The sequence below is a fragment of the Oncorhynchus mykiss genome, chromosome 6 (assembly GCF_057628025.1).
Source record: "Oncorhynchus mykiss isolate SJ-2025 chromosome 6, ASM5762802v1, whole genome shotgun sequence".
Lineage (NCBI taxonomy): Eukaryota > Metazoa > Chordata > Actinopteri > Salmoniformes > Salmonidae > Oncorhynchus > Oncorhynchus mykiss.
In genome coordinates, this window is record NC_143027.1 from 55,800,374 (window position 1) to 55,821,992 (window position 21,619).

General features: G+C 42.4%; 1 protein-coding gene across 1 annotated transcript in view; it reads right to left on the reverse strand.

The window, feature by feature from the left end:
- Positions 1–21,188, reverse strand: part of LOC110526168 (neuron navigator 2) — a 343,510-nt gene extending 322,322 nt beyond the window's left edge. Inside the window, exons 1-2 of the mRNA XM_090238216.1 lie at positions 21,048–21,188; positions 19,029–19,670 (exon numbers count right to left, since the gene is read on the reverse strand). Of these exons, the coding sequence (XP_090094342.1) occupies positions 19,029–19,109 (81 nt within the window). The 5' untranslated portion in view covers positions 19,110–19,670; positions 21,048–21,188. The remainder of the gene's footprint in view (positions 1–19,028; positions 19,671–21,047) is intronic.
- Between the last annotated feature and the right edge of the window lie 431 nt (positions 21,189–21,619).

Consider the following 21,619-nt stretch of genomic DNA (forward strand, 5'->3'; position numbering starts at 1 on the left):
CAGTGGTTCACACTTAAATAACGAGCTGCACCGCAGTACCCTGCAACTTTTAAAGGAGGAACCACTGTAGTACAGCACAACATAGTAGAGTAGAGTTCAGTGCAGGAGAGTACAGTAAAGTATATTAAAGCAAATATGTAATAATTTCACTATTCAAATAGTATAATTAATTGTTGTTGTATATCTGGATATCCGAAATACATGTGTATTTTACTTTATAACCTGAGCACTGCTGGGAGAGGCTGGCGCTCTATTGCTGTAGCTGCGGAGGTGCCGGTGAGATGGGTGCGAGCAGATGGAGGCAGAGAGAGAGTGACGCTACAGCCAAGACTACCTAACTTGTAGCAGCCAAAATGTTATTTATCATCCCATATAACAGTTTGTCTTGACTGGAGTAGCCTATAGCTAACTGTGCTAATTGAGGCCACATTTTGTGCTTTCTCCCTAACCTCATTCAGATAAAACAACAGCCTAAATGTTGGTTGCTCGTTGAGCCTACTCCTTCGCATTTCACTAACTTTGAATTGTGTCATTTTGTTCCATCTTGCATTTCACTGGTGAACACTCACTACACTTGCTACACATTGAGTCTCTTTAACGTTTTGATTGGCCAACATAAACAGCAAGATACACGTGAAGGCAACCGGACGGCTAGAAGTCTTTTTTATTGGGCGCACGTCATAAAAATTACATTGAAAAGTTTGTTTTTTTATTAAATTAATAATTTGAAATGTCATGGTATATCCTTGTATGTAACAATGTCACATTGATTTGATTAAATGTAGAAAAAAAAAATTCTGTGGTAAAATAGGCCTATACATTTTTGGGGTTTGCAAAATTGAATGCACACTCAAGTATTCTAATACTAACCTCCGTTGAGAAAAAAGAAAAGATTAAGATGGGCAAAAGAACACAGACACTGGACAGAGGAACTCTGCCTAGAAGGCCAGCATCCCCGAGTCGCCTCTTCACTGTTGACGTTGAGACTGGTGTTTTGCAGGTACTATTTAACGAAGCTGCCAGTTGAGGACTTGTGAGTCATTTGTTTCTCAAACTAGATACTCTAATGTACTTGTCCTCTTGCTCAGTTGTGCACCGGGGCCTCCCACTCCTCTTTCTATTCTGGTTAGAGCCAGTTTGCACTGTTCTGGGAGGGGAGTAGTACACAGCTTTGTACGAGATATTCAGTTTCTTGGCAATTCCGCGCATGGAATAGCCTTCATTTCTCAGAACAAGAATAGAGACTGGCGAGTTTCAGAAAAAAGTTATTTGTTTCTGGTCATTTTGAGCCTGTAATCGAACCCACAAATGCTGATGCTCCAGATACTCAACTAGTCTAAAGAAAGACAGTTTTATTGCTTCTTTAATCAGCACAACAGTTCAGCTGTGCAAACATAATTGCAAAAGGGTTTTCTAATGATACATTTTAAAATGATAAACTTGGATTAGCTAACAACGTGCCATTGGAACACAGGAGTGATGGTTGCTGATAAGGGGCCTCTGTACGCCTATGTAGATATTCCATTTAAAAAATATGCCGTTTCCAACTACAATAGTCATTTACAACATTAACAATGTCTACACTGTATTTCTGATCAATTTGATGTTATTTCAAACACAAGGGCATTTCCAAGTGACCCCAAAGTTATGAACAGTAGAGTTTACTTTACTGTTCTCTGTGTTGTACTGTACTCTACTGTGCTGTAATGTCCAAACATGTGAAACATAGACTATGATTGGTTCAGATTTGGTATGGATGAGAGTTCATTAGAATAACAAATGGCAAGTGTGTAGAATAATCCCAAAAATGCAACAGAAAAAAGGATATTGCATATTTCTACCTTTGTGTACCTATTCAGGATACATCAGCAATAAGAGAATGGTATTCATTTCCATAATTATGTATTTCTGTATAGTACAAATCAGGAACCCATGATGTAATTCCGTTACCGGATGTAAATCTACCTCACCTACTGTAGTTAATTCAGCACATTTTTATTTTATTTTTACTCATAGCTGACATCCCATTATTTCTGCAGATATCTTTGAATCTGCCTCCAGAGTGGCGCAATGGTCTAAGGCTAGCAGTGCCACGAGAGATCCTGGTTCGTGTCCAGGCTCTGTCGCAGCCGGCCGCGACCGGGAGTCCCATGGGGCGGCGCACAATTGTCTCAGAGTCGTCCGGGTTAGGGGAGGGTTTGGCCGGCAGGGATGTTCTTGTCCCATCGCGCACCAGCGACTCCTGTGGCGGGCCGGGCGCAGTGCAGGCTGACACGGTCGCCAGGTGTACAGTGTTCCTCCGACACATTGGTGTCTCTGGGTTAAGCGGGCATTGTGTCAAGAAGCAGTGCGGCTTGGCTGGGTTATGTTTCGGAGGACACACGGCTCTCAACCTTCGCCTCTCCCAAGTCCATATGGGAACTGCAGTGATGGGACAAAAATAACTACCAATTGGATACCACGAAAAAGGGGTATTAAAACAAATATATATCTTTGAATCTTAATTTGAAACAGCAAGTTAACAGAAAACATGGTTGCATAATTTTCTTTTTAAAACTACAAGACTTTACATCTACACAGTTCTTCCAATAAACGTGTCTTTATGAAACGTGTTTTGTAAATTGTTCAAAGAAGTCCTTGTGCTTAGAGTTGTACGGTTTGTTAAACTTTGAAAACAATAGTTTTTGTTTGGCATAATTCTAAAGTAAGTCCGTTATCGTGGAATTGCCCCCTACTATAGGCTACAACTCTTTCTCTCAGACACACACGCTGGGGTGCACATACACGTGGTGCATGCAAACACACACACACACACACACACACACACACTGAAGACACATGATAACAGGCCCTCTATCTCTGCAGAACAAAGGGCAACGTTTTGCAGGCAGTGGGGTAGGCCTATAATGGGTGGAGATGAGAATCTGGCGAGGTGCGTTCACCAGCGGCGTTGAGTTAAAGTGTGTTCACACTCCACTAGTAACAAACGATTGACAGAAAGGCCATTTGTCATTCCAGTCAGATTATTATTCAATGTTTTATTTATTTACATTATTCATTTATTGACTTATTCAAACCCCCTCAGTTACAGCCCAAGGCTATCCTTACAGATGCTAGGCATTCTTCATTTCTCTGTAAGTTTGGAACGCAAAGGAACAGTAAATAATAAACATTTCTAGAGGCGAAATGTTATGGAACAAGTTCTCTCTCACATACAGATAGACACCTTGAGCCCAATTAGACTTGGTGAGCATCTGTAGAAAAACCAAGACAACGTTCCTCCGATTTTCAGTGTGTTCCTTCTCAGTGAGATGAACTGCAGGCCTATTAGAGTCCTGTGATGTGAGAATAGATATGGTTTACGACTCTCAGTGCCCTCTTAGCCACCTGCTGTTGCTGCTCTCTCTGTGACTCAGAGGTGAAGAGGTGTAAGAAACAGAATTTCAGCACACTGAGGATCATCTCAGAGAATAGCTCAATTCTAGGGCCATTTTGAGCAGTTACAGAAACAGTTGTGAGAGAGGTCTAAGGCACTGCTTCTCACTGCTGGATGTGTCACTACAGAAACCCTGGTTCAAATCCAGGCTGTATCACAACAGGCAAGTCAGTTAAGAACAAATTCTTATTTACAATGATGGCCTAACCCGGACGACGCTGTGCCAATTGTGCTCCGCCCTATGGTACTCCCAATCACGGCCAGATGTGATACAGACTGAATTGAGGCTGTCCTGGCGGCAAAAATGGGGGGGGGGGGTACTAATGAAGGTGTTCCTAATGTTTGGTATATTCAGTGTATATTTCAGCCAAGACAGCTATTCATTTAAAAGCACGCGTCGGCTTTCAGCCAAGACGCGCTTACACTAGTAGCAATGCTCTCCCCCACACCCGCTACTCTTGCCACCACGGCTGAAAAGAAATCTGAGGGGAAACACTGGTGTGTGTATTTAATAGAAGGAGAGAGAAATAGCGGGAGAGACAGCGAGAGAGAGAAAGAACGTGTTGGTGTGCGTCCATACATGCATGTGTTTGTAGACAGTGTATTAGGACACAATATAGGTTGGTGAGGAAATCCCATCCCTTTACAACATAACAAGGCTACAGCACCTGTTCATCCCCAGACCACCTCCTCTGATCCATTCTGAACACTCACTCCCAGACAGGAATAAGGACCTGGTGCGAGTCAGACAGCCTGGTCCTCACACATCCCTCATACACCCTGCTGAGTGTGTTACACACAACAGCAGTGTGGGTTTTAGCCATCCAGGCTAGCAGTGGAAACGGTTGGAAAGATGGTCTGTGGTGCTATGGTTGGTTAGTAGAAAAGCCAAAACTATAATATACTACTCCACCATATTAACAGTTGGGTGATTCCACAGTAAACACAATTGCAGTAAAGGAAACACTTAAAATACAGTGCGTTCATGAAAATATTCAGACCCCTTGACTTTTTCCACATTTTGTTATGTTACAGCTTTTCTCTGAAATAAAATAGTTTTTTTCTGCATTGTCTTGGCTGTGTGCTTGGGGTTGTTGTCCTGTTGGAAGGTGAACCTTTGCCCCAGTCTGAGGTCCTGAGCAGTCTGGAGCAGGTTTTCATCAAGGATCTCTCTGTACTTTTCTTCATTCATCTTTCAAGATTTTTTCATCTTGACAAGTCTCTCAGTCCCTTCCGCTGAAAAACATCCCCACAGCGTGATGCTGCCACCCCCATGCATCGCCGTAGGGATGGTGCCAGGTTTCCTCGAGACGTGTCGCTTGACATTCAGGCCAAAGAGTTCAATCTTGGTTTCATCAGACCAGAGAATCTTGCTCCTCATGGTCTGAGAGTCTTTAGGTGCCTTTTGGCAAACTCCAAGTGGGCTGTCATGTACCTTTTATCTCCACAGAGGAACTCTGGAGATCTGTCAGAGTGACCATCGGGTTCTCGGTTAACTCCCTGACGATGTCCGTACTCCCCCATTTGCTCAGTTTGGCCGGGCGGCCAGCTCTAGGAAGAGTCTCGGTGGTTCCAAACTTCTTACATTTAAGAACGATAGAGGCCACTGTGTTCTTGGGGACCTTCAATGCTGCAGAAATATTTTGGTACCCTTCCCCAGATCTGCCCCTCGACACAATCCTGTCTCGGAGCTCTACGGACAATTCCTTCAACCTCATGGCTTGGTTTTTGCTCTGACATGTACTGTGAACTGTGGGACCTTATATAGACAGGTGTGTGCCTTTCCAAATCATGTCCAATCAATTGAATTTACCACAGGTGGACTCCAATCAAGTTGTAGAAACATCTCAAGGATGATACATTTGAACTAGGATGCACCTGAGCTCAATTTCGAGTCTCATAGCAAAGGGTCTTAAAACTAATGCAAATAAGGTATTTGTTTTTATTTTTTTATAAATTTGCAAACATTTCCAAAAACCTGTTTTCACTTTGTCATTATGGGGTATTGTGTGTATATTGATGAGACATTTTGTTTTTTTAAATACATTTTAGAATAAGGCTGTGACGTAACGAAATGTGGAAAAGGTCAAGGGTTCGGAATACTTTCCAAATGCACTGTATATGCCAAACAAAAACCAGTGATTTCAAAGTTTAACAAACCACACAACTATATGCACAAGCACTACTTTTAATAATGTTCACTGAACATTTTACAAAAATACATATTTACTGGAATAACTGTGCCAATGCAAAGTTTGGTTAACAGAATTTTAGTACAATCTCCCCGTTTGTTTGTGTGACCACATTTTCCAAATATTTGCTCTGATATAAGATTCAAAGATGTCCGCAGAAAAAAAGGGGATTACCTATTACCTGATTTTGGTTATTGAATTACAGTAAGTGAAATGAACTAACACCCAGGAACAGAATTGCAGTAACAGAGTTTCATTATGGGTCCCTGATCTGTACTAAACAGAAATGCATAATATAGATGTGAATGTCATTCACATCATGGTGATGAATCCTATAGGTATACAAAAAGGTAGAAATATGCAATATCCTCCTTATTCTACATACTGGCTATTATTTTAATGAGTTCCGCATCTGCCACCGAACCAAAAAATCAGTCAATTGAAATATAATCAAAAAGGTCGTAATCTATGGATTTCATATGACTAGGCAACTGCGCAGCCATGGGTGGGCCTGCGAGGGCAGAGGCCCACCCACTTGGAAGCCAGGCCCAGCCATCGGGGAGCCAGGCCCAGCCATTGGGGAACCATGCCCAGCCAATCAGAATACATTTTTCCCCACAAAATGGCTTTATTACAGACAGAAATACTTCTCAGTTTTATCAGCTGTCCGGGTGGCTGGTCTCATACGATCTCGCAGGTGAAGTAGCCAGATGTGGAGGTCCTGGTCTGGCATGGTTACACGTGGTCTGCGATTGTGCGGTAGGTTGGACGTACTGCCAAATTCTCTAAAACGTCGCTGGAGGTGGCTTATGTTAGAGAAATTAACATTCAATTCGCTGGCAACAGCTCTGGTGGACATTCCTGCAGTCAGCATGCCAATTGCACGCTCCCTCAAAACTTGAGACATCTGTGGCATCGTGTTGTGTGACAAAACTGCACATTTTAGAGTGGCCTTTTATTGTCCCCAGCACAAGATGCACCTGTGTAATGCTTATGCGGTTTAATTCAGCTTCTTGATATGCCACACCTGTCAGGTTGATGGATTATGTTGGCAAAGGAGAAATGCTCAATAACAAGGATGTGCACAAAATTGTGCATAAACTTTTTGTGCATATGGAATATTTCTGGGATCTTTTATTTCAGCTGATGAAACATGGGACCAACACTTCACATGTTGCGTTTATATTTTTGTTCTGTGTAGTTGCCAGGGATCTTTTGTAGAATGGAAAATGGTTGACAAATGTACAGTACCAGTCAAAAGCTTGGACACACCTACTCATTCCAGAGTTTTTCTTTATTTATACCATTTTCTACATTGTACAATATTTTACGCTTGGAAGTCATCAGATGAAGCTTGTTGCAGTCAGTTGTTTTAGTTCAAATTTGAAACTGTTGGAGACTGAGGAGACTTGTAACATCAAGGTAGTTAACAAAATAACTTGGCTGACGCTAGCTAATTCATATTTTTTTATTTACAGTACCAGTCAAATGTTTGGACACACCTACTCATTCAAGGGCTTTTCTTTATTTGTATTATTTTCTACATTGTATAATAATAGTGAAGACATAACTATGAAATAACACATATGGAATCATGAAGTAACCAAAAGTGTTAAACGAATAAAAAAAATGATGTCAGAGATTCTTTTAAGTAGCCACCCATTGCCTTGATGACAGCTTTGCACACGCTTGGCATTCTCTCAACCAGCTCATTGAGGTAGTCACCTGGAATGCCTTTCAATTAACAGGTGTACCTTCTTAAAAGTTCATTTGTGGAATTTCTTTCCTTCTTAATGCATTTGAACAAATCAGGTGTGTTGTGACACGGTAGGGGTGGTATACAGAATATAGCCCTATTTGGTAAAAAAAAAAAAAAAAATATTATGGCAGCTCAACTAAGCAAAGAGAAACAGCCCATCGTTACTTTAAGACATGAAGGTCAGTTAATCTGGAAAATGTCAAGACCTTTGAAAGTTTCTTCAAGTGCAGTCGCAAAAACCATCAAGCTCTATGATGGAACTGGCTATCATGAGGACTGCCAAATATATTTTGATTTGTTTCAAACTTTTTTGGTTACTACATGATTCCATGTGTTATTTCATAGTTTTGATGTCTTCACTATTATTCTACAATGTAGAAAATAGTAAAAATAAAAGAAAAACCCTTAAATGAGTAGGTGTCCACATTTTTGACTGGTACTGTATATATGCCTTCATTTCTCAAAAATGTAAACTCTTAGCTTTCATTTTACACTCAATTTGACATCCTCAACATGAACTTCATGTTGGTCATGGTTCCTTTTACATGGAAATTACCAATTACTATTATGCCGTATTTTAATCACAAATGTCATTTGACCACTACTGAACCATTGACTCATCGCTACTGAGCTTTACTGCATTGTGTAAGAGGGTGGTTGAGGAAGACTGGGTACAGTGAACAAACACACACTGGTCTTCTGGAAGGGACCATTGACCCTTCACAGGAACTCAGGAAGTGAAGGAAGGTCATCTGAGCTGTCCTTTCTGTGACAGAGCATGCCAAAATGGATGTGTGGAGAGGGGATAGGTTGATGAGGCCAACCAGACAATCCCCTGGTCCAGGACCAAGAGCATCCCACCAGCCCCTGCCACCTGTCCTTCACCCTCCCTCCGGGATGTGGAGTGGGGGCCTGACAGATGGTGCTGAGGGGCCAACCGGCACCAGAGTCCTGACTGGTGCTTCCCCGATCACCAATCCCCAAGCCCCAGTCCCGAACCCACTTCCACCCCCCTCCCCTACCTAAACCCCTAAGCCCCACAGTTTGTCAGTGCCGCCTGGCTGGTCAAACACAGTCCATCCCCAAAATGTCTCCCCTGTTTCCTTTCCTCTTTGCTTGGTGCATCAGCAGCTGCCTGGTCTGTTAGCAAATGTTGCTAGCTTAGTGCTAGCGACCTGAAAAGACCTCTGCTCATAGTTATCTCTAAAGGATTTCTATACCACTGTCGCAACGCTGGTCCGTCTTTGTAATTAAATACTCAGATGGGAAAGGTTTTTGTGGCTATACGGTAGCTGTTTCTGCAATGGTCACGAGAAGAGGAAGAGCTTATTCTCAAAAAATCTGGTTCCATTTGAGTGAAACATCAATGACCATTTCCCCCAATGGAGGACACCTCAGCTAAGAGGTAAAGCTTATTGATGATATCCAACCCAGTTATGCAATCTCCTCACTTATTTGCACTGCAGGATCTGCACAGGGGGATGGTAGATAATGAATGGGTGGATAATGGCTACAGTAGGCTCTAAATAAATCACACAAGGCTGGCCGTTTGTCATCATGCCATTCTCTCTCCCTGATATTAACATTCAATTCGTTTCAGATAGTAGCAGCCGAGCGCTGTTGACACTCACTCAATCAAAGCCTGTCAGCGACAATTCACAGCCCTCTCAACTCGCTATATCTGGGCTACAAACCAACAAGCCAAGATTACAGCTATGTAGTAGTGTGCTGTACAAAAAGTGAAGGGGACCAATCGAGGAAGTGATTACTCGGCCTAATGGATTTCTCAACCTGCGGGTCGAAATGCAGCGTCAAAGGAACATTTCATCAGTTTGAGAAAGACAGCTCATCATTCAAATCTGATCATATGCACACCGCAAATTATCACTCAGAGGGGAATATGGCCTAAGAGGTGAAGCATATTTCACTGGCGGCGATACCTCACCTGGGTGCTGAATGACAGAGAGGCTGTTTGCTAACTGTTGTTAGCTACAGTATGTGAATGATAATAAGCAGCATTGGCTGTCTGCAGTGAGAAAGGGAAAGCGAGATACCTAGTCAGCTGTACAACTGAATGCATTCAACTGAAATGTGTCTTTCGCATTTAACCCAACCCCTCTGAATCAGAGAGGTGCGGTGGGCTGCCATAATCGACGTCTAACGTCTTCGGCGCCCGGAGAACAGTGGGTTAACTGCCTTACTCAGTGGTAGTTAGCACAGATGTTGGAGGCTGTATGAACAGGTTGGCGAACCTGGGGAGAATGTGACCCCAGTGACCTCGGCCATATGGCCAGAACGAGCCACTGTTTCAGCAATGAGAATATACAGTCATGAGATATGAAGTGATGCAATCGTTACTTTCTTTTCACCTTTATTTAACCAGGTAGGCCAGTTGAAAACAAGTTCTCATTTACAACTGCGACCTGGCCAAGATAAAGCAAAGCAGTGCGGCACAGGCAACAACACAGGGTTACACATGGAATAAACAAACGTACAATCAATAACACAAAAAATCTATATACAGTGTGTGCAAATGAGGTAAGATTAGGGAGTTAAGGCAATAAATAGTCATTACAATTTAGCAATTAACACTGGAGTGATAGATGTGCAGAAGATGAATGTGCAAGTAGAGATACTGGGGTGCAAAGGAGCAAAAAAATAAAAATAACAATATGGGGAGGAGGTAGTTGGATGGGCTATTTACAGAGGAGCTATGTACAGGTGCAATGATCTGTGAGCTGCTCTGACAGCTGATGCTTAAAGCTAGTGAGGGAGACAGTCTCCAGCTTCAGTGATTTTTGCAATTCGTTGCAGTCATTGGCAGCAGAGAATTGGAAGGAAAGGTGGCCAATGGAGGAATTGGTTTTGGAGGTGACCAGTGAAATACACCTGCTGGAGCGCATGCTACGGGTGGGTGCTGCTATTGTGACCAGTGAGCTGAGATAAGATGGGGCTTTACCTAGCAAAAACTTAGATGACCTGGAGCCAGTGGGTTTGGCAACAAATATGAAGCGAGGGCCATACAGGTCGCAGTGGTGGGTAGTATATGGGGCTTTGGTGACAAAATGGATAGCACTGTGATAGACTGCATCCAATTTGCTGAGTAGAGTGTTGGAGGCTATTTTGTAAATGACATCGCCGAAGTCAAGGATCGGTAGGATAGTCAGTTTTACGAGGGTATGTTTGGCAGCATGAGCGAAGGATGCTTTGTTGCAAAATAGGAAGGAAATTCTATATTTAACTTTGGATAGGAGATGCTTAATGTGAGTCTGTAAGGAGAGTTTACAGTCTAACCAGACACCTAGGTGTTTGTAGTTGTCCACATATTCTAAGTCAGAACCGTCCAGAGTAGTGATGCTGGACGGGCGGACAGGTGCGGGCAGCGATCGGTTGAAGATCATGCATTTAGTTTTACTATCATTTAAGAGCAGTTGGAGGCCACGGAAGGAGAGTTGTATGGCATTGAAGCTCGTCTGGAGCTTAGTTAACACAGTGTCCAAAGAAGGGCCAGAAGTATACAGAATGGTGTCGTCTGCGTAAAGGTGGATCAGGGAATCACCAGCAGCAAGAACGACATCATTGATGTATACAGAGAAAAGAGTCGGCCCGAGAATTGAACCCTGTGATACCCCCATAGAGACTGCCAGAGGTCCGGACAACAGGCTCTCCGATTTGACACACTGAACTCTGTCTGAGAAGTAGTTGGTGAACCAGGCGAGGCAGTCATTTGAGAAACCAAGGCTGTTGAGTCTGCCGATAAGAATGTGGTGATTGACAGAGTATTAAGCCTTGGCCAGGTCGATGAATACGGCTGCACAGTATTGTCTTTTGTCGATGGCAGTTATGATATCGTTTAGGACCTTGAGTGTGGCTGAGGGGCACCCATGACCAGCTCGGAAACCAGATTGCATAGCGGAGAAGGTACGGTGGGATTCGAAATGGTCGGTGATCTGTTTGTTAACTTGGCTTTCGAAGACCTTAGAAAGGCAGGGTAGGATAGATATAGGTCTGTAACAGTTTGGGTCTAGAGTGTCTCCCCCTTTGAAGAGGGGGATGACCGCGGCAGCTTTCCGATCTTTGGGGATCTCAGACGATACGAAAGAGAGGTTGAACAGGCTAGTAATAGGGGATGCAAAAATTGTGGTGGATAATTTTAGAAAGAGAGGGTCCAGATTGTCTAGCCCAGCTGATTTGTAGGGATCCAGATTTTGCAACTCTTTTAGAACATTAGCTATCTGGATTTGGGTGGAGAAATGGGGAGGCTTGGGCAAGTTGCTGTAAGGCATAATCTATGGTAGGATGTGAATACAGTGGAGGTAAACCTAGGCATTGAGTGACGATGAGAGAGGTTTTGTCACTAGAGACACCAATTAAACCAGGTGAGGTCACCGCATGTGTGGGAGGTGGAACAAAAGGGCTAGCTAAGGCATATTGAGCAGGGATGGAGGCTCTGCAGTGAAATAAGATAATAATCACTAACCAAAACAGCAATGGACAAGACATTTTGACATTAGGGAGAGGCATGCGTAGCCAAGTGATCATAGGGACCAGTGAGTAGCTAGGTGAGCTATGCCTATAGCTTACAATAGCATACTACACACTGGTAAAGCAAAGGGTACAGTGAACAAACACACACTGGTCTTCTGGAAGGGACCATTGAACCTTCACAGGAACTCAGGAAGTGAAGGAAGGTCATCTGAGCTGTCCTTTCTGTGACAGAGCAGATCCTTTCAAAAATCCAAAGACTAGATCGTATTGCCTTGAGTCCGTTGTTACATACTGGCCCGATTATTTATTACAGGATCACTTAAAGCACTGTTATAGGATCAGGCATGTTTGCCAATTACCATGCATAACTATTTGGTTGTTCATATGAATGCCTGTGTGCTCTCTAAATGTATCTCAACATTAAGAGCCCAAGAGGCTCTTTAAAAGACCATCTAATAGGAGAATAAACACAAGCATGTATGATGTAGGCTTCCCCTCCCATCTCGTCCATCCCCACATCTTAACTCATTAGGCTGCTATTACCCTTAACAATAGACCATACAGAAGCACATACGATCACAACAAACATGTCTCATTATCCTGGAAGAGAACACACACTAAACCCGTCTCAAAACACGTTTAATGAGCAGCACAATCTAGCCTACAGAGCAGAGTAGATGCATTAGCAAACAAAACCAAAGGGTTTGATTGGGCAATTAGGCTGTGTCTGAATACCCACACTTGCGTTCTAAAGAGTAGGCTTTTTTTGGTGAGCAAAAATAGACAATTAGCCTAGAAACCATGTCAGGATTTTGTGTGTGTTCATTCAAAAAGCTAGCCTGTATTCTGCTCTCAGATGTCAGGGCTGTGATAGGGAAAGCCAGCCTAAACTTCAGCTGTGGAAACTCTCAAAGCAAATATATTATTTAGCTTCCCTCTGTGATGCGAATAAAGCAACAACAACCAAAAAAAAATCACCCTTGTAGAGCAAGATCGTTTACACTTTACAGTATGATCAAAATTACATTTTATTACGCTGACACCTGGATTTGTTTATAATGGGGGTGTTTGGCTTCCCATGCTCCTCCATCAAAATGTCTCACTCTAAAGTGCTACCAATATGAAACCATTATACTGTGTCTTGGTTTGCACTATCGGTGAACTAAAGTCAACACCTCAACAGCATATGCTCTTTTTTCCCCTCGGCATAACGCTGATCCTATAAATCAAACCGTTTCCACAGAAACCCTGTGTGAGAGCAGAATGTAAATCAAGAGAGACTTTTTTTAATAACCTTGAAGAAACGGGTTTGTAGAGCTCTCCCGAGAACTCCATGTGAGGCACAGAGGTAGACATGTTAGGAAATGCCAACGTATACTTCGAACCTCGTTAGTCAAAGATCAGCAAACAGTTCCTTCAACTGCTCTGGCAGTTCTCCAATAAATCCACCAGCCGAGTGCCTCGTTCAAACACTGAGCTCTCACAGGCCTTTGAACTTGATTTTCAGACCTGAAATCACTCTGACTCAGACTCAATTCACAGGGGCTAAAATCACACTGAAAAGACCAGTGTGCACGACGCTGAAGTTGAATCTGTGATGACGCGGCTCGACACGGTTTAGCTCTCTGCCGTAGCTGAGTATAGCAGGAACGGCAGACTGGCACCATCCATGCTACTCTGAATAACTTTTAGAAGTCAAAGAGGGCTAAACAAACAAATGGTGTGCTTGGAGTTCCTTAAGTCCCATACCTTTCAAGGCCAAGCACAACATGAATATTACATTTAATCAAACTCTTGCCATGTTGAGGACACACTTAAATCACACAACCCACACGGATGTGCATGGGCACCCAAACACACACTCATTCGGCACACTTTACCACGGTCTAGGAAAACAAAAATGTCTTCCCTATATCTAGACTACATCTTTGTTTTTCATTACTATATCCCAAGGACCGACCCCCCTCTAATTCAACGAATGCCAATGCACCACATTCCCAACGATCACCCCACAGGATCTCTTTGAGCATTGCTTCAGTTGATTAGATCAACGCACTCCCAGTCCTTTCTCATGTAATACTCCGCTTTGCCATGTATCCAATGATTGCCACACAATGAACATTAATATTCGGAGGGGTGAGACACATACGCCGAGGCAGAATCTACAAAGTGAACAGAATCCAATTACCTCAACCAGGGGGTAAGTATCTGGTTGTGGATCTGGAGCTCACACAGCCCAGGTAATTGGAGGGACACTGAGGCGTGCTACACAGGAACCTGAAATAATTCCTCAACAATGGGATCCCACCGCTCACATCCCTACCTTGGTGCTTTAAATGTATTCAAGACCGTCAATGTCCATGAACCATCTGGCTCTATCTAGCAGGCTCCCAGTCCAGCTAGCCTCCCCGGAGATACCAAAAAGTATCCTCTCATGGCCGTCTCATCTTGCATTGATGATATTGCCAAGTTGGTGGCTGAGACAGGGATAGAGGAAGTATCAGTTTTACAGACAGCACATGACACATGTCGATACCACATCAGGCATTCAGGAGACAAAAACACCTATTATGAGCAGAATCACAGGAAATAGTGGTGTGGAGGCTGTGCTTTGGCAAAGTGTGTGGGGTTGTATCCTGCCTGGTTGGCCCTGTCCCGGGGGTATCGTCAGACGTGGCCACAGTGTCTCCCAACCCCTCCTGTCTCAGCCTCCAGTATTTCTGCTGCAATAGTTTATGTGTCGGGGGCTAGGGTCAGTCTGTTATATCTGGAGTATTTCTCCTGTCTTAAACTGTGTCCTGTGTGAAAACCTCCATGGGATCAGTGTCCCTATACCGGGACGGTTGAGCTAACGTGCCCTAATGCAATTAGCATGACGTTGTAAGTAACAAGAACATTTCCCAGGACATATACATGTCTTATATGGGCAGAAAGATTAAATTATTGTTAATCTAACTACACTGTCCAATTTACTGTAGCTATTACAGTGAAAAAAGACCATGCTATTGTTTGAGGAGTGCACAACAACAACAAAAACTTATCACGTCAAATGGTTTGATACATTCACCTCTGAAGGTAAATAATGTGCTTACATTCAGTAATCTTGCTCTGATTTGTCATCCTGAGAGTCCCAGAGATAAACATGTAGCATAGTTTCGTTTCAAATGTAGGAACTGGGCATCTATATGTGTGAAAGTTAGTGTATAAGGTAATGATCCATCCTGTATGACATTCCTGGGAGTGTGTAAACTTAAAATGTTGTATTACCATATAATGTTTGTATGTTCTCTATAGTTATGTACTTGAAAATGTATCAATTGACCAATTCGGCACATTTGGGCAGACTTGATACAAAATATTGTCCAGTATTGCAATGCTTCACTGGACCAATCTGAAACTTTGCACACGCACTCTAAATTGTGCCTAAACTGCAATATTATACGATGGCCTTTCCCTTGCATTTCAAAGATGATGGAACAAAAAAAAATGTGAAAATGCATGTTTTTTTGTTTGTATTATCTTTTACCAGGTCTAATGCGTTATATTCTCTTACATTAATTTCACATTTCCACAAACTTCAAAAAGTGTTTCCTTTCAAATGGTATCAAGAATATGCATATCCTTGCTTCAGGTCCTGAGCTACAGGCAATTAGATTTGAGAATGTCCTTTTAGGCAAAAATTGAAAAAGGGTCAGATCCTTATGAGGCTTTAAGTTTGCTCCCTCTAATTCTCTCTCTCTCTCCCTCCCCGAGGACCTGTCCTGGGACCATGCCTCAGGACTACCTGGCCTGATGACTCCTTGCTGTCCCTAGTCCACCTGGTCATGCTGCTGCTCCAGTTTCAACTGTTTTGCCTGTGGCTATGGAACCCTGACCTGTTTACCGGACGTGCTACCTTGTCCCGGACCTGCTGTTTTCAACTCTCTCTCTCTACCGCACCTGCTATCTCTAACTCTGAATGCTCGGCTATGACCTGTTGCAACCTCCACAACCACTGTGATTATTATTATTTGACCCTGCTGGTCATCTATAAATGTTTGAACATCTTGGCCTTGTACTGTTACAATCTCCACCTGTCACAGCCAGAAGAGGACTGGCCACCCCTCAGAACCTGGTTCCTTTCTAGGTTTCTTGCTAGGTTCCAGCTTTTCTAGGGAGTTATTCCTAACCACCATGCTTCAACATCTGCATTGCTTGCTGTTTGGGGTTTTAGGCTGGGTTTCTGTATATCACTTTGTGACATCGGCTGATGTAAAAAAGGCTTCATAAATACATTTGATTGATTGAATTGCCATGGCAACAACACAGAAATCTAGGCCTCGTTTGCTAAAATAGACCAAATTAGTAACTTGTTCTTATCCACAGTCCATCAGCGCTGTTTTTGTTTTCTTATGTGGTGCTCACTGTGGCACTTGGCATCTGAGAGATGCAGCAGTCTGGAAAATTGGAAAACAGCAGCTGGGATTTCTGTCCCGTCAATTAATATTCGTGCTCTAGAAAATCAGAGGTGATGAATTTAACACACTTGATCAAATCGATAATTTAGTGGACAGAGAGAAAGAGAATAAAGTAGAAAACACAAGAATACACATTCATTTTAACCTAGCCAGTCCTCAGACTGCTGAAGAGATAATGCTGCAATTCCTCAAATATGAGAGCTTCAAGATCTCTTGCATCCCTATTTTTGGCAAAGAACCAAATGTGCCTGTGATGGAACTCTTGCATGTAGTACCCTTCCTAGGGCAGCCATACTCTCCAGTCTCCACAGCTGCTCAGAGTATGTACCACACATTTAGGAAACCAGCCTTAACCAAATGAGAAAGGAAAAAGGGTTCCCCCAAATGACTTCCTGTTGAAAACGGAGAAGGACAAACACTCATGAGGGTCTCGAAGCCTCGATTAGTTCAGCATGCCAGAGTGTCTGAGGGTGGAGGGATGGAATTCAATCCAACTCCACATCCAGATGAAAAGTAATCTGAGTCAACACAGAGATTTATTTTGCCCACACAGGATCAGTGATTGGGGCCTCCCATCCACCCTTCCAGGAGTCATTAGAAGGCATTGGTGCAGGCATACATCACAGGAGCTGGGGGTGAGAGACTGACAGGGGCTGTAGCAAGGGGTGTATTACTGAGAAAAATAGTGGGTCTTACTAGGAGTATTCCATACCGTACGTGACATGAGGGGTGTTGGACCCATTTGTCCCGTCCCACTCTCAACTACATGGTAGATGAAGATTGCTACCGGCTCCATACCCCAGTGAGTTCTACCCCCCATCACCATCACCCTCTGTCAGAGGACAAAGCAGATGGAGGATATGCTTCCCTCCCTCTCCCCTTCTACCTCAAAATGGACACAAAGCACACGCACGCACCCATGCATACTAATATCATTGTAGCTATCACAATACAAGTTCCTCTTATTAAACATGGGGGGGCCCTTTCCTTGCTCTTGTTGGTTTTTCAAATAGCACTTATGCAGATGGGAGAACCCTCTGGCTTGGTGAGAAAGTCAATGATGCACCATAAGCATTCAAATGCATTCAGTCACTGGCAGTTATAATGTCTAACGCCAATTTTTTTCTGATGCTGGTGGTGCCCACATGCATTTCTAAGCAGCCATAAAAGACATACATGCATCAATACACAAGTCAATTAAGCCCCAGTTACAGCTGATGCCACCATTGGGCCAGATGGTATGGGACATCCTCTGCGACAGCCAATCATAAATCACAGCACTTAGGGGTGGGGGGGTGCCCCCGCAGAAAGGCTCGGTAAGACTCTAACCTTGTCTAAGTATAGTCACATAAGATACATCTCAGATTGATATGGTCATTGGATAGGGCTGGGAATTGCCAGGGACTTCACAATACGATATTATCACAATACCTTACAGTGCTTTCAGAAAGTATTCACACCCTTTTGACTTTTTCCACTTTTTGTTGTGTTACAAAGTGGGATTAAAATTGATTTGTAAAAATACTCAAGAGTGGAAGTAAAATTCCAACATTTGTTAAGAATTAATCAAATAAAAAAACAAATACATTGTGATTAGATAAGTATTCAATACATGTTAGAATCACTGTTGGCGGCAATTACAGCTGTGAGTCTTTCTGGGTAAGTCTCTAAGAGCTTTCCACACCTGGATTGTGCAACATTTGCCCATTTTTCGTCAACCTCTGTCAAATTAGTTGTTGATCATTGCTAGACAACCATTTTCAGGCCTTGCCATAGATTTTCAAGCAGATTTAAGTCAAAACTGTAACTCGGCCACTCAGGTATATTTGGCCACTCAGTATATTTGGTCTGAACCAGAGTGAGTCCATGCAACTTATTATGTGACTTAAGCACATTTTTACTCCTGAACTTATTTAGGCTTGCCATAACAATGGGGGTTGAATACTTATTGACTCAAGACATTTCAGCTTTTAATTTTTAATTATTTTGTAAAAAAAAAAATATATATATCTCTAAAAACACAATTCCACTTTGACATTATGGGGTATTGACAAAAGAAAATCTACATTTAATCCATTTTAAATTCAGGCTGTAACACATTTTTTGGGGGGGGGGGGAGTCAAGGGGTGTGAATACTTTCTGAAGACACTGTAGTATTGCGATTCAATACTGTGATTTTATTGCAATTCATTGGTCCAAACATATTGCTCACCATATGTCTGCTGCAGAGATGAGAGCCATGAGATAACGAGTTTTGATCAGACATGGGAAAAAATAGTGCTGAAAAAAAATTGTCTCCCTATTTAAAAAGAAGATGGAGAACTAATTCTGAAGGAAAAACACTGGAGTTTTGGTGCAGGTACAGCCAACTAGCAAAAACATTTTATTGAGATATTGTCAAAACGATACTATATATTGTCAAAAATAATATCCCGACACGTAACTCTAATTATTTTTTCCCACATCACTATCATTGGATGATGTATCATTTTTCCTTTGCCGGATCAGGATACAAGCAATATTCAGAGCTGCAAACACCAACACTTTCTACCCAACAATGCACCTACTGAAAAGTTTTTATTTATTTTTATAGAGTTTTTCTCATATGACTTCCTCTGAGCTCAAGTCAAAAGGTACAGACATTTAGCAGAGATATGAAAGGGAGATTGGGCGAAAAGAGAGGTTTGGTCACTCACCCTTTTCTGGTCTTCCAGGCCGTGCATCACAGGTTTCCTCCTCTGGTGATGCTGTGGGGATGCTTCTGCTCCTGATTCCATTTTATCTTCCTTCTACAATATCCAACTGTCCCTTCTTTGTTCAAATATATCCTCTCCAAGAAACAAAAATACTTGCTTATTCCAAAGTCCTTCAAACCCCCCCCCACTCTTTCATCCAAAATCACTATTGGTCCAACAACTTTGTGTGAGAAAAAAAAACACCCAACAAGCTATCTCATGGGGGTATGTCCTGGGTGGAGCTAGCTCAGTCAGTTATGTCGTCACTCCATGGCTCTCGGCTGCAGTTTTTAGCCCACTGAGGCTGACCCAGACTGAACATCAGGGGATAGAAGCAGGGGCCCTGAGATCCGGTGCCCCAGGACCATGGTGGCCCTCTCTCCTCAAGCCTTCACCCAGAGCGAAAACCTCTAATCTCCTCCCTGGATATGATCATGGCTCCCTATTCCCACAGGGCCAACATTCCTCCATTGTAAAATCACTGGAAGGATTCCAGTTTCGAAACCCCCCAGTTTGTAAAAACAAAAAAATAAGAGAATAGGAGAAAAATGGAATACCACTGATGCTGTTTCAAATTCACAGGCCCCTGAAGAGTCTGGTATCCTGATTGGGAGCAGGTGCGTGTGTGTGTTTTAGAAAAAGAAAACAGAGTTAAATTGAAGTTACGGTGTCAAGAGGGGGTGAATTTTTGGGGGCCAACGCATCTCAAGAGCCCTGTAAAGTCTGCTGGATTAACCTGTGATATAGTCACCAAACTATTCCCTTTGCACAACCGGATGGGTCAAAAGAAAAGTTTAACCAGGCTGCCAATTAGACAACAGCATGGAACAATATTCTACAGCAGGGATAGGATGGCCCCTTTTTATTTAGGAACTTCAGAATAGTAGAATACACAATGTGCCTTTTTGAAATGTGGTTCTTTTTACATCCATCACTGACCTTCATTCAATTAGCATGTCAGCAAAAAAAAATTGATTGGTAAATTAGTCTAGCCAGCTATGTGAATGTGTAGTAATCATGATTGAATTGGCAAAATGAGTAGAATTGCATGAAAATAGTTATAAAATTGTAATATTTTCTCTCAGTCCCATGGCAAAATGTGTAGAATAGCAGAACACTTGCTTTAAAAGTGCAACATTTTCTCTACGCCCCATGGCTTAATGTGTAGAATTGCAGGAAATTAACTATAAAACTTCACATTGTTTTCTCTCTGCACGTGTGGGTATGGATGTCGGTACACAGACCAGTGAGTCGCTGTGGACACTTGTGACTAGTTCAGCTGTTTTTGTGGCCACCACCCCATCAAAATCGCCCATTATGTTACTTGCAAATGTATAGGCTACATGCACTCAATTATTGATGATCGTTGGAATTTATCTTGAAGAATACACAATAATGTCAGACAATAAAGTGTCAATGATATGAATACTATAATTATACTACATAGGAAGTAACTGCATAAATTGCTGACAATAAATCAAATAAGGCTGGTAGGCTACTAACTGAGGTCTAGGCTGGCTACCTTAGAATGTTATATATATTTTTTTTAATTACATAATGCATGAGTTTTCAGTTTTTCAGTATGAAATGGCAGGTTCTCGAGCTCGAGCTTCATATAAACCAAAAGCAAGAGTTGTATTGGGCATGTGCATAGTATGAGCAGAATGCAATAGTTATATAGTGTATTAAACTAACGATTGTAGCTAAATCAGTTATGCAAAGCAAGCCCTCAACAATTTCTGCACAAACATTTCCAAATAATAAACACAAAACATACAAGAAGCATATGGATGATGGTATATCACCCTGCAGAAATCCTGCTAAGGCAGGTGCTGCATTTCCTTTACTCTGACATGGGGTCGCTCACCAAAATTAAAGGTGGAAAATAAACTATGGAAAGCTGTTGAAATAGACGTAACCTAACTAAAAATCATAAAAAATAGATGGAATTTAAGTAAAATGTTAGGAGTATCTACTCACCCAACACATCAGCAGCGAATGTAATGTTTCCCTTCAAGGACGAACTGCTCCCTACAGCACGTCACTCGCTACCTTCCCTTCTTTCCCTTTCCTTCTTGAACAGCCAGTGCATGCTTCGCTTTGCTCAGCAAAGTCCCACTCTCTCCTCAATCGATAACATCACGTCACGTCACTGGACCGCGCGCCCAATGCGCCCAGCGTTTTCTCCACCAGCTCCCCTGCGCCATCCGTTTCCATGGATACTGACAGATAGAATGGTTTTGGTGACACCTAGCGACATTGTATCGAATGTCTCATGCCGAGAGCCAATCTGTGCAAATTGTATCACAAATTGTATCTCCCAGTCTCCCTCTAAGTTAATGCACAAAATAAAACACCAATCCCAATTAATCGTTAAAATATTGACATTGGTTCCATAACGTTTTAGTATTTTATGGTGATATATGTATGATATACTTTTTACTTCGTTAAATTTTATCTCCAACAAATTGAAACGGCATGTTATCGTCTGCTAGTCTGCATGATATGGTAACATTTTACAGAATGGCTACATCGATATGGTACTAGAAACT